A 14470-nucleotide genomic window follows, 5' to 3' on the forward strand; every position below is an offset into this window, starting at 1 on the left:
AGTGACACACAGGCACATCTCAGTGGTGTTGTTTGTAATGATGTCATCCGCCCCGATCCAAGACGGTGGACATGTGAACATTTGAGGTGAAGGAGATCTAACTTGTGGCCTTCGATTTGCACCAAATTTAGCCTAGTTGTAGAGACAGTGAAAGGAAAGTAGGCAGATTAGTTCTTACTAGAATAACTTGTTATATTCAGTGAACAAGCAGGGATCAGACACTGACTAGGCTGTTTCAGTGCAGCTTGGTGTGTGTGTGTGTGGGGGGGATGTCATTAAGTGTGCACTCAGTTGTTGACTCATGACTCATGATTTATTCCCAGACATCAGTTTCCCACATTTGGGAATTGGTACGAAAAAAGGGCTAATTAGCCAAAGTTTAGAAGTTTAAGGAATCTGTGCATACATGCCAATTGAGATGGGGCCATAGCTCAATGTTTTGCATGTGAAAGCCCCCCCCCCCCCGAGTTTAATCCCTGGCATCTCCAGGATAGGGTTTGGAAAGACCTCTCTCTGAAACCTGGAGATTCACTGCCAGTCAGCATAAACAATACTGGACTAGATGGACGAGTGGCTTGATTCTGTATAAGGCAACTTCAAATGTTCAAATTACACATCTGCACTGGAAGTTATCCGTAGTAGAAACCTGTGCAGTTCTACCACATGTCACGGCCACTCTCTTCCATCCCATATCCCTTAAGACAGAACTGTACTGCTACCAGCATATCCACAGATTGTAGATAGTAGAACAGCCTGCAGTGGGAGGCTGCCTGAAATCAGCAGAAAGGCCAGATAAAGAAATAGATCCACAGCAGCAATATCAGAAGACTGTGGCTAAATGTGTTGGTTGATACTGTTGTCTTCATGAATAATCCACAGAGCCCCATGGTGATGCTTTGACTTGTCAAGGGCAGGCTGCTATCAAGAAGCCACCTCTACCGTGTGGGTTAACCTTAGGAGAGATGTCAGTTTATGCTGAGGAAAAATTGATTGCACCAGTTGAACACAGTAGTAGGGGGCAGTCCACACACGACCCAGTTAACTTTGCCCGAGTTAGCCCTTCAGCTAGTTTCCTACAATAAATCTATAACTTGCAAAGAAATGAGTCATCCTGATCTTGTTACAATTAAGAATTACAGGCAGTCAGAAGCCACGGGCCTGAGCTTGTTAGAATGCATATTTATAACCTTTCATGTCCCCAAAACATTTCATGTCCCCAAAATCATTTATCAATCTGAGGTGTGTGTCTTAATGTTGCCTAGAGATACATTGACCCATCATACTACTGAGTTTCATAAAAGTAAAAGAGCTTCCCCTGGAGTTGTAACTAGAATTGAGAGGATGGGTTCAAAGAATCCAGGCCCCACATCTCCATCCTTCCCTGTTTTTTTCATTACCTCACATAGGAACTTAGGAAGCTGCCATATACTGAGTCAGACCATTGGTCTATCTAGCCCACTATTGTCTTCACAGACTGGCAGCAGCTTCTCCAAGGTTACAAGACCTTCCTCAGTCCAAGGGGCCAGCATGGAGAGGGGCGAACATGGGCCCCCTCCCATAGATCTGCCCCTGGTGGCCGCATATCTTACAGTGTTCACATATGGTCTCTCATTCAAATGCAACCAGGGTGGACCCTGCTTAGCAAAGGGGACAATTCATGCTTGCTACTACAAGACCAGCTCTCCTCCTGCAAACATTTATATCCAACTCTTCTTCCGAGGAGCCCAGAGGTTATGTTTCTCCTCACAACAACCCTGTGAAGTAAGTTAGGCTGAAAGAGAAGTGACTGACCTAGTCAGCCAATGAGTTTCATGGCTGAATGGGGATTTGAACTCAGGTCTCCCTGGTCTTAGTCCAACACTCTAACCACTGGCCACTATACCACAGAGTCCATGATTGAGGAGCCATGATTGATTCCCGAGTTAGTTGGAATACTGCACTCTTGACATGACTGTAGGGAAAGAAGGGGAGCGGGTGGCGAGTGTGTTTTTGCTTTGTCACTTCTTTTGGTGGTGTAACATGAGATCACTGCCAGAGGAAAGACCAGTCCCCAACTCAGCATAGGATCCCAAGTAAGCCCTGCTTCTCCCCCACCATGCCCCCAATTCCAACCAGTCCTTGCACTGGTAGTGTCCTGGTCAAGTAAGGGTTATGTTGGTGATTTGAACCACAGGCACCATGACAGAACAGGACTGACTTACCTTAATTACTTATTATGTATCGCATCATCTCACACTGCACGGGAGGAGGCAGTGGTAAACCCCTCCTGTATTCTACCAAGGAAAGCCACTTGGCTCTGTGGTGACCAGGAGTTGACACCGACACTGACTCGAGGGCACAACTTTACCTTTATAGCTCTTGAAGGCACCAGAGTGAACCACTACCAGCCTTATTTCTTTACAAGAGTGTTAGGTTCTTCTCCAAATCCTATAATTTTGGTGGTGTTTTAATTTCAAACACCTTCAACAGTTGTGAACTCCCTCATTCTTCTTCAGAATTACCTCCGTTGATACTGTCCTTGCTTCCCACTCACCACTGTCAGAATGCTGACAGGAAAACTGCACTTGACTATTGCAATGAGAAGGTCCCATTGACTTCAATGGAGTAGCCCACTTTGATGCACTCACATGCAGGGCATCTTTGCTGGTGCCAGGCACTCCATCCTCTCCGTTTTCAGTTGGGCCTCAAAGACCAAGTATGTGTGGATGCGTGGAGGGCAAGTTGTAAGCAAGGACAGCTGGTGACATTACACAACATCATTACTGATCATTGGCGCGTCTGTTAAGGCATGAGCTTTAGTTTCCAATTCTGCGGCTTTGTGGAGCTTCAGCCAAAATGAGATAGCCTTCACTGCAGTCTTAAACTGGAAGGTAGTTTGACTATCTGTATTCTTATTACTTCTGCTTAACATGTATTAAATACCTCATGTTTATGGAATAAGCTTGTTAATCTGCTGTGTACCTTTAGCAATTGCTACCTTCTGCTTTACAGCATGGGCGGACACCTCTCCATCTTGCGGCTTACAAGGGTCACCTTCGGGTTGTCCAGGTTCTTCTCAAAGCAGGCTGTGATGTGGATCTTCAGGATGATGTGAGTAGAGGGAATCATTCTTATTAGGGATGTGCGAAACGTTTCGGGTACAGAACGATCTGTACCCGAAACAGCGAATTTCGGGTGATTTGGAGCCGAACCAAATCACCCTCTAAGAAATCCGAATAATTTCGGATCCGAAACGAATCACCCCTGTTTCGGATCCGAAATATTCAGATGTTTCGGAGCTCAATTTAGTGGCCTTCTTCCCCCCCCCTCCATTTTGAGCAATGACGTCTATTTGAATTTCCCGCCTTTTTGCATCCCATTGACTTCAATGCAAAAAGGTCTGATGTGACGTCTGCTCAAATTTCGGGTCCCAGGGGCAAAATAGTGGGGTGGGGTGGTAGTGCCTAATGGGTGGAGGCTACCACCACGTTTCTGAGGTATTCTGAGTGTGGATTCTATGATAGCAAATGATTTTCAATGAGACACGATGAATCCACTCTAATTTGCTATCATAGAATCCACACTCAGAATACCTCAGAAACAACAGAACCCTGTACCCCATGGGTTAGAAACCCATGGGGGTGGTTGGCACCCTATGTGTACTACACCACCACTCGCTCTGGGCCACCCCAGCACCCCCTAAGTGCACTTATGGGGCTGATGAAAGCTCCATTATAACTTATTATGAGGAAAAACCTTAAAGACGCGTAAACTTCAACAATTCACCAAAAATCAGCGCTCTGCCCAAATCCTTTGAAAAAATTCAGGCAGCTTCCTTGCCCCTACCCGGCACTACCACCAACCCCACACCACTCTAGGCCACCCCTTTCCCCCTGACGTGAAGCGATAAACCCTTCATTATACCTAAAGGGGAAAACCTTAAAAACGCATAAACTTCAGAAATTCACCAAAAATCAGCCCTCTGCCCAATCACTCTGCAATTGGGGTGGTAGCCTCCACCCATTAGGCACTACCACCCCACCCCACTCTTTTGGCCCAGATCCCACGTTATACCCCCAATCTGCCCCAAAATACACTAAAACTTCAAAAATTCACCAAAAATCAGCCCTTTGGCCAATCCCTCTGCAATTTGGGTGGTAGCCTCCACCCATTAGGCACTACCACCCCACCCCACTCTTCTGGCTCCGGGACCCATTTTTTTAATCCGAATCTATTCGGATTTGGATTAATTTGGATCCGAATCGAATCAGGGGTGATTCGGATGGGCAATATTCGGATACAGAACAGAACAGAACAGGGGTGTTTTGGTTCGGATCCGAATTGAAACACCGAAAATCCGAATTTCACACCCCTAATTCTTATACCAAGAAAAGCCCCTTTCCACATTAGCAGTCCAAAGAACATTCAACAAGTTGTGTTTAGAAACTGCTTCTATTTAGAACAGATGTCTGTTTTACATACTAACTCTAAAGCTTTACAAGTCAGCATTCTACAAAATATTTTTCTAGATGAGTGTCTTTGGGCTTATTTTCCATTCTTACAAGAAACATTTTCCAGACCATTTTAAAAAATCCATCAGCTGAGATAAAGAATGGTGCCTCTAAATTAGTTAAAAGCTTATTTATCCAGTGTAAGAAACACATTAAATATTTTTAGAATATGTAACCTGTCCTTCCTTTAAAGACTCAGAGTTAGAACTGTGCTGAATGTTTCCATGTGCAAGCATTAGGTATGGATTAACAATTTGGGGAAACAAAAATGCGCTCCCAACTCTTACTTGTTTTTCCCCACTGCTGTTCCTTTTGGTTCAAGCCACCTAATGACGCAATGGGGAAGCAACTTGCCTAGGGAAGAGGGTGTCAATTCCGTATAGGAAGGTGCTGAAAGGCATCATCTCATACAGCGTGGAAGGAGGCAATGGTGAACCACTCCTTTACTCTACCAAGAAAACCACATGGCTCTGTGGTTGCCAGGAGTCGACACCAACTTGATGGCACAATCTTTTTCTTTTTCTTTTTGGTTCAGCTCTGCTAGGAACTGGCAACTCAACTGCCACCCACTATTTTCATCATTCACACAATTCAGAAGTCTGGAATGTCAGAGACATTTCTGAAAGAAACCAGAAGTTCTGGGCTTTGTGACCCAGAAATGGGTTTCAGTTTAAACTCTCTTTGTAGATTGTTCTTTGCTGTTCATGGGCCTAGTATATTTTATTGCCTGTGTTTATTTATTGTTCAAATTTATAGACCGCCCCAAAACTCCCGTCTCTGGGTGGTTTTCAGCAACACAAAACATTAAAATGAAAACCTTAAAACAATTTAAAACCACATTCCAGTTAATGTTGTAATCAGCATTGACTTTTTAAAAAAAGCACTGAAAGATAATCTTAAATTATTGATGGTCATAAAAGCTATGCAACATGATATAACACTTTTGTTGAACGCAGAGCAAATGTTTAGTAGCTGGGGGAAGAGACACATGTTATCTTTAAAGGCACCATTGGTTGTATCCTGGCTCGCAGAAATGAGAAGAAGCTTGTGCAAGAAGGTTTCTTTGCTCTCTTCATTACACCCTGTTGAAGGGGAGGAAGTTCCCTTGTGTATGCTTTCTTTCATTCTACCTGTGTGAGTCAGGATATATCCCTTCATATGTAAGTTATACATCACAGGCATTTTGGTTTAGTAAAGTAATTACATTCTCTTTTCCTATAGCTTTTTCCCCAAGACTTTGTTCATGATTTAGGTGAAATGTAGTAACCAAAAATGGCTGTCTTCCTTCAGATAAGGTTCCTGTGGATTTTTGGTACTTCTTTTTACATGTATATCTCCGTAAATATATATATATATATTTGAATCAATCCCTACACACAATGAGTGTGTGGTAGGAAAACAGTCTTGTGACCTCTTGGATAGTTAGAAGCCCTGCAGCCTTGGGAGAGACCACCTGCTTCCTAGACAGCCCCCCAGAGTAAGAGACTGGTGTGGGCTGGCTGTTGCTGTTGCTGCTGCTGCATTATTGAACATCTGCCTGCAGGAGAGGGAGAAGGCGAGTCCACCTGCCAGTCCCCTGCCTGAACTGTGGCCTTTGGCAGTGGCTGCTTTGCAGGATTGGGGCCAGGAGTGAGTCAGCAGTTCCTGCTTGTCAGCTGACCAGAGGGGCTCTCTCTGGCCTTATATAGGAACGCTGCCTGTGGCGGCAGACCCGCCACCGGTGGGGTGACACCAAAGGGGGTCCCCTTTGGGGGAGCCACTTCGGGGGACAGCGAGGGCCAGGTCTCTTGGCCCAGGTATTTGTAGGTGGGAGACATTTAATAAAGGGGCTTCTGTTTTAATTAGTCCTGGGTGAGGGTCTTTTAGAATGTGTCTGGGCTTACCTGGAGATGGGGAGATGGGGCATATCCACTGACTGTGGGGCAGCCATTCTGGTGGTGGTGGGGAACAGAAGAAGTAACGTTGACAAGTCAGCAGGCTGTTACAGGGGAAGGGAACATAGAAATTCACTAGCTGTTTCCCCTTCCGGCTGTCCTGCCAGCTCTTTGACCTTGGGGAGCAGTGCCAACCACCCATGGAACCTCACCTTGCACCTCTGTAATGCCAGGTCGGTCCAGAACAAATCAGAAACCATCCATGATTTGATTCTGGATGAAGGTGTTGACCTGGTATGTATTATAGAGACCTGGTTGGGGGAGGCTGGGGGCCCAGTGTGGTTCCAGCTTCTCCCTCCAGGGTACTCTGTTGAGGAGCGGGCGAGGGATCGAGGGCAGGGAGGTGGAGTGGCTGTGGTCTGTAAGAATAATATCTCCCTTACCAGGATCCCTGTTGGAGTGTCAGACCATATTGAATGTGTGTACCTAAGTTTGGGGACCAGGGACAGACTGGGACTTCTGTTGGTGTACCGATCGCCCTGCTGATCAACAGAGTCCCTAACTGAGCTGACGGACTTGGTCTCGGACTTGGTATTGGAGTTGCCCAGGCTTGTGGTGCTGGGGGACTTCAGTATTCATTTCGGGACCAATTTGTCCAGGGCGGCTCAGGAGTTCATAGCGGCCATGACGACTATGGGCCTATGTCAGGTGGTCTCGGGACCGACGCACATTGCAGGTCACATGCTTGATTTGGTCTTTCACTCTGATCAGGGTGGTGTTCCATGGGTGGGGACTCCTGTGATTTCCCCATTGTCATGGATGGACCACCATCTGGTTAAGGTTGGACTCAGTCACACCCCACCTTTGCAGGGGAGAGGGACCTATTAGGATGGTCCGCCCAAGAAGGTTATTGGATCCCATAGGATTTCAAGAAGCCTTGGAGGGATTCAGTGTTGGCTCTGCCGGTGATCCTGTTGATGTCCTGGTGGAGAATTGGAACAGCAAACTCACCGGGGCGGTAGACATGATCGCTCCTAAGTGTCCTCTCCGATCCGCTTCAAAATTGGCCCCTTGGTATACGGAAGAATTACGGGGGCTGAAGCGGCGAGGTAGATGACTGGAGTGCAGATGGAGAAAGACGCATCTTGAATCTGACAGATTGCAACACAGAGCTCACTTGAAGACCTCTGCTCAGGCGATACGTGTGGCAAAGAAGCGATTCTTTTCTGCCCGTATTGGATCCGCAAGTTCACGTCTGGCGGAGTTGTTCAGGGTTGTGAGAGGGCTAGTATGTGCCCCTCCTCCCTTGAATCAGAATTTGGAACCATCTATTACCCACTGTGATGTGTTTAATGAATTCTTTGTGGGGGAAATCTCTCGCATTCAGGCCGACTTGGATTTTGTCTCCACACTTACTTCAGTATCTGATGTGGAGGTATCCAGCGACTCCTCTTATGTGGTTAGGTTGGATCAGTTCCAGTTTGTGACTCCTGAGGATGTGGACAAGCTGATTGGAATGGTGCAGTCCACCACCTGTCCTCTTGACCCTTGCCCGACATGGCTTATACTTTCTGGCAGCGGGGTTATTGTAGAAGGCCTGGTAGAGATCATAAATGGGTCTCTGAGGGAAGGTAGGATGCCTCCTAGTCTTAAGGAGGCAATTATTAGACCGCTTCTAAAGATCCTACCTTGGATCCCTCAGAGCTGAGTAACTACAGGCCTGTCTCCAACCTTCCGTGGCTGGGCAAGGTAATTGAGAGGGTGGTGGCCTCCCAGCTCCAGACAGACTTGGATGAAACAGATTATCTAGACCCATTTCAAACTGGCTTCCGGGCTGGCTATGGGGTGGAGACTTCCTTGGTCAGCCTGATGGATGATCTCCAATTGGGAATTGACAGAGGAAGTGTGACTCTCTTGGTCCTTTTGGACCTCTCAGCGGCTTTCGATACTATTGACCATAGTATCCTTCTGGAGCATCTGAGGGGGTTGGGGGTGGGAGGCACTGCTTTGCAGTGGTTCCAGTCCTACCTCTCGGGCAGGTTCCAGATGGTGTCCCTTGGAGACTGTTGTTCTTCAAAATCTGAGCTTTTGTATGGTGTCCCTCAGGGCTCCGTATTGTCTCTGATGTTGTTTAACATCTACATGAAACTGCTAGGAGAGATAATCAGGAGATTTGGTGCAGGGTGCTATCAGTATGCTGATGACACCCAAATCTACTTCTCCATGTCAGCATTATCGGGAGAGGGCATAACCTCCTTAAATGCCTGCCTGGAGGCAGTAATGGGCTGGATGAGGGATAACAAACTGAGACTGAATCAAGATAAGACGGAGGTACTCATTGTGCGGGGTCAGAACTTGAGAGACGAGTTTGATCTGCCTGTTCTGGATGGGGTCACACTTCCTCAGAAGGAACAGGTACGCAGTCTAGGGTGCTTCTTGTTCCAAGTCTCTCCTTGGTGTCCCAGGTTGAGGCGGTTGCCAGAAGTGCCTTCTATCCACTTCGGCTGATACACCAGCTGCGTCCGTTTCTTGGGATAGACGACCTCAAAACAGTGGTACATCTGCTGGTAACCTCCAGACTGGATTACTGCAATGTGCTCTATGTGGGGCTGCCCTTGTATGTAGTCCGGAAACTACAGTTGGTCCAGAATGCGGCAGCCAGGCTCATCTCTGGGTCATCTAGGAGAGACCATATTACTCCCGTATTGAAGGAGTTACACTGGCTGCCGATATGTTTCTGGGCAAAATACAAGGTGTTGGTCATAACCTATAAAGCCCTAAACAGCTTGGGCCCTGGGTATTTAAGAGAATGACTTCTTTGTTATGAACCCCACCGCCCATTGAGATCATCAGGAGAGGTCCATCTGCATTTGCCACTGGCTTGTCTGGTGGCTACTCAGGGATGGGCCTTCTCCGTTGCTGCCCCAAGGCTTTGGAATGCTCTCCCTAGTGAAATAAGAGCCTCCCCATCTCTGACAACTTTTTAAAAGTCTTTAAAGACCCATCTGTTCACCCAGGCTTTTAACTGATATTGTTTTGTTTTAGTGGTGTTTTTAGAATACTGTTTTAAAATTTTAAACTGTGTTTTAAATTTTTTGCTTTTAAATTTTCTGTTTTTGTTTTTAATTAATGTTTTACTGTTTTTATTTGTTGTGAACCGCCCTGAGACCTTGGGTTAGGGCGGTATAAAAATGCATTAAATAAATAAATAAATAATATCCCCAAATTTCAAAAGACTGTTTTGCTGTTTTTCAGTGAGTTGTGAAAGTCAATAACCAATTTATTTTTATGTTCTACAGTAAATATATAATTACCAAATTGACTTTTCATCTGCCAAATGTTAAATAGCATGCAGAAGCTCTAAAATGTTGTGGAGTATTTAAAATGCTGACTTCATATTCTACAGATGTTGATCGTTAACATATTGTAAAAGACCTTATCATTAGTTGAAGAATGACCTCCAGTGGCCTTGAGTGGGATTATTATGAATTTCAGCCTGTGGAGACCAGCTCTCTAGAGTTTGAAACTCCAAGAAGTAACTCTTTCCTTCTCCCTGCTAATCCTGCAAGCCCTTATTGGAATCCTGATGCCATCTCTGATTGGTCAATGAGTGTTCACACAGCACATACCTCAGAAATAGTCGAGGGGAAAGTGGGCCTGGTAAAAGAAGTCAAGGAAGAAAAAGATAAGAGAAAACTGAGGAGAAAGGCTAGAAAAGATCCTAGAAGATTGCAAAGAGAGAAGGAGGTTAGAATTCTTAATTTCAGCTCCTCTCTGACACAGTTGCATGTAGCATTTTTGGATTGGCCACTTGGCATGTCAGAGCTACTTGAAAAGTGCATGGTTGCATGTCTAGCTTTCTTACAATGCTTTACCAAAAAGATCATATACCTCCATACATTTCACACAGAGTTCCCCTGAATGTTGTCTATGATCACGGTATCGATCATGATATGCCTCTCAGAAACTGTATGCACAGTCCCAGAAAAATGGTTTCCATTGCCACCATGGTGCACACACACATACACCACTCCTTGTGATCTTTAATGTATGGAGATATTCTGGTGTAGCCATCATATGTACAACCTAATCCACCACTGTGATAGCCAAAGGAAGCTGGCCTAGATAGCTGTTTTGCAGAGTCTCTTTCCTTCATGTGAGTTGGATTTCAATTAGTCTCTGTTACTACGACATTGGGAATGCTACTTTCTGCTTTGTGGCTTGAGATTCTGTTTAATTGGAGAGAAATATTTCCCAGAGCAGATGTTGTCTTCCTCAAATGCTAGCATGTTTAATAAGTCCTTTAATGAACTACATTACCTTTTCTTGTTGCTGTCACTCTGATCTAATTAAAATAATTGTTAAAACAAAAATCTATAAAGTGGGTGAGCAAGTGGGTCTTTTGTTATGAAATAATCATCAGCCTAATGCATTCTATCTGCAATAGCGGTCTCTTGGGTACTGCCATTTAAATTCCTCTGGATTCGAACTGTGGGAAATAATTGTACTGCCATACTTCTCAATGGAAAATGTGACTTGATTTTACTATCTTTTTAAAAATTTGACCTTTTCAAAACTGTTATATTCCTATAGCAAATTGGCAGATATTCCACTCAATGCAAAATTGTGTGCTGCAAATCATATTACCCACATGAATGTTATTTCTGCATTAGAAATATTATTATAGTATCTTCAGATATAAATTGTAAATTATCTCCTGGCTTTTATCATTGTGATTTGTTAAGAGCTCTAAACAGTAGTGTGAACTTGTCTCATTGTCACTGAATTTTTGAGGACACTTTCATTTTGTATGTGTGTCTTTTGAACAGACCATCTGTCCCTTTCATTCACTTCTTGTAAGGCATTCTCCTTTGCATGTTTTCTTTTCGCATATCCTCTGAGGCAGGAGAGGACCCTAACCCAAATGGGCCTGTTTTGAGTAGCTGTAGGCCAACATTGTCAAAATGATTCCCTTATTCCATAATGAATCTAAACAAAACTTCCATTAATGAAAACTAATGTAACCAAAGGTGGAAAGCGGAACCCCAAAGCAGAACCTCAAGGCAAAAACAAACTCAGCAAACAAAAACAAGGGATAAAATGTTATAATCTAATGTAAGAAACTTGGATATTGTAACTTAATTATTTAGAAAAAACATATTCAGCCATACTGGAAAAAGCAAAACACAATAGTAAAATCTCCACATTCTGTAATTGCAATTAGGATTCAAACTATTTGTGAACTGTAAGCTGGTTTGTTCAAGGCTATTTACAGATATGCAACTCTTGCAACTCAACCCATGCTTATTGAACCACCACTACTCCACCCGACAGATGATATCCTGTCTTATCCAAGAAGCTCAGGGCAGGTAACATTTGATTAGAAAATACCTTAAAAGATATCAACCAGCTTCCCTACTCCATGAAATGCCTACCCTAATAAAATGGTGTCCACTGCTTCCTGAAAATATTTTGAAGATTTCCCCCCCACCCCCAGCAGTTTTGTGATGTAAAACTGTCACACAACCATATCACCGTTGGCTGAGCTCTATGTGAGAGTGTTCCATTTAGGGTCAAACTACATGTTTCTTTAAATGAGCCATTTGACCCTGCATTTTTTCTTCCTCCCACTTTTTTAGCATGTAAAGGTGAAATCGCAAACTGGAATGGTGGAGTGGCAATAAGAGGGCTTGGTCCAATACCATGACCTTGATCCAGATTACACATCTGTGTGCATGCTATTTTCCTTTGAGAAAAAAGTTTCCATTGGCACCAATCACCTTGCTGATTTAGGGTAAAGACAGACATGTATCTAAGGCCCTAAACAGGTTCAGAAAGACAAGACATTTATAGCCCGGATAGGCTTTGGACCAGGTACTTCAAGGGCCACTTGCTTCTATATCAACCTGCCTCATCTATAAGAGTTACTTCGGAGGTTCTTTTCCAAGTGTCTGCGGGCAGTTAGTGACTAGGGAAAGGGCCTTTTTAGTGTATGGAATACCCTTTCCAAACAGATTCATGGAGAATAAAATCTTTGCTATCGTTTGGGACAAAGATTTTTATTCTTCAAGGTTTTGACTGAAATGTCTGTCTGCTGCCTGTTGATTGTATTGATTTCTGTTTTAGTTGTTCTTACTGCTGTTGCTGCCTGTGTCTATTTTTCATAGTATTTGTTTTAGTTTTGTATTGTATTAATCTTCAGTATTATTATTTTGTTTTATTGTCAGCTGTTTTGGAGTCTTACAAACATACTTTTTAAGCATGGTGGAAAGAGTTTGAACAGTCACTATCCTGAAAACAAATATCTCTCAGTGTAACCATAAATATTGCATTGTATGTTTAAACAACTTCACTACACTTTAGAATGTTATTGTTTCCCCCTTACTGAAGACAGTTGCACACTATGTCCTCCATAAAACTGACCTCTTGGGATGTATTTCAGGCCAACTGACTTAGTTGCAGAAATGAGGGGGATGGAGCTGTAATTAAATGATAGAGCATATGCCTTGCATTTAGAAAATTCCAGGTTCAATCCATGGCACATCTCCACATTGGGCTGGGAAATTGGGCTGTGCATTGGAGCGTCTGATGCCAATGAATCTGTAGTGTCCTCTACGGTGCTGCAGTCTCTGTGTAGTTCCTCACATTTCTGGCACCAAGGGGACCTTTTCTACAGGAACTGGAGTGTGCAGCAGTGCCCGGAGGGTATGTGAGTATGTGGGGAAGCTGTGTGAGAGCATCTGGGAACTGTAGTTTCTTCCAGTGCTATATGGAGATAGCACTGGGAGGAACTACAGTTCCCAGATGCCCTCACACAGCTTCCTCACATGCCCTCCTGGCATCTCTGGTTCTGTGCTCCAGTTCCCACTGAAGAGCCCCCCTCAGCAGCAGAAATATAAGGAACTCCATGGAGATCGCCATGATGGGAGTGGTCACTTCTCTGCAGTGCCAGGGACAGGGTTCTATTGGCATCAGATGATCTGATTCACAACCCTTCTTAAAAAGGTGTTTACCTGAAACCCTGGAAGCACAGTGTATGCTGTTAAATAGACTACTGGTCTGATTGGATATGAACCAGCTGCATATGTTCATGTTCAGTTAAACAAAATAGCATGAGAAATTGATGGTACAATTCTGTGCACGCTTGCTTAGATGTAAGTCCGTTGAGCCTCATAAAGCTGATTTCTCAGTAATTGTGCATAGAATCAGGTGTTGCAAAATTCACTCGTACTGTGTATGTTGTTGGTTAAAGAGTGTGTATTGATGTGCATAGTAAGTGTGCATTTATATGAATTTACATTTGAAACAAAATGTGTGCCATTTGCTCTTTTTGCAGGGTGACCAGACAGCTTTGCACCGAGCTACTGTTGTAGGGAACACAGATATAATAGCAGCTCTTATCCATGAAGGGTGTGCTTTGGACAGACAGGACAAGGTACAAGGGAAATGCACAAAACCAGTGTGACCATGCTATATGCTGCTGTCGCGGGGTGGGGTGGGTGGGCGGTGTGGTGCTTTGGGCTTCAGATGTTCACCTAACCATGGTTTAGATGGTTGTCGATGAGCTGCCCTCCTGTGGACTTCTGCATACTCCTCTCCTCATCCTTCATGCACTTTTGCTTTTAAAAGGATTGAAATCAGGCTGCAGGATTATATGGCTCCTCCTCTCAGAGATTTCTCCTGCTTGTCTTAACCATAGTTCAGGGTTCCATTGGCACCAATGTTTTTTGTGGCTGATGCTAACCAGGAAGAGTCAGCTTCAAAAATTTAAGAGAATGCCTTCTTCGTTATGAGCCCTGTGCCACGAATTGAGATCATCTGGGGAGCTCCATCGGCAGTTTCCACCAGCTCCTCTGGTGGCTACTTGGGGATGGGCCTTCTTTATTGCCACCCCCAAGCTTTGAAATCCACTCCCTGCAGAAATAAGAGAGTCTCCATCTCTGACAGCTTTTAAAAAGGCTGTGAAGACACACTTACTCACCAAGGCTTTTAATTAGATTGATTGAATCTGTTATAGTTTTAAAGTGGTTTAATGTGTAATGTTTTAATTCTTGTTTTAATTTGTTATTTAATTGTAAACCACTCAAAGATGCAAGTTTGGGGTGG

At 44.2% G+C, this 14470-nt stretch overlaps 1 protein-coding gene across 10 annotated transcripts in view; it reads left to right on the top strand.

Annotated features, from left to right (window-relative positions):
* Window positions 1-14470, top strand: part of ANKRD6 (ankyrin repeat domain 6) — a 136748-nt gene that overhangs the window by 98290 nt on the left and 23988 nt on the right. For 7 of the 10 annotated variants that reach the window (XM_053287377.1, XM_053287385.1, XM_053287384.1 and 4 more), the window contains exons 3-5: window positions 2992-3090; window positions 9934-10111; window positions 13701-13799. In XM_053287377.1, the coding sequence (XP_053143352.1) occupies window positions 2993-3090; window positions 9934-10111; window positions 13701-13799 (375 nt within the window). In that variant the 5' untranslated portion in view covers window position 2992. Of the gene's footprint in view, window positions 1-2991; window positions 3091-9770; window positions 10112-13700; window positions 13800-14470 lie in introns of those variants that run through there. The other 3 variants (XM_053287382.1, XM_053287386.1, XM_053287376.1) reach the window with 2 other exon arrangements.

The sequence above is a fragment of the Hemicordylus capensis genome, chromosome 1, assembly GCF_027244095.1.
Source record: "Hemicordylus capensis ecotype Gifberg chromosome 1, rHemCap1.1.pri, whole genome shotgun sequence".
Classification (NCBI taxonomy): domain Eukaryota; kingdom Metazoa; phylum Chordata; class Lepidosauria; order Squamata; family Cordylidae; genus Hemicordylus; species Hemicordylus capensis.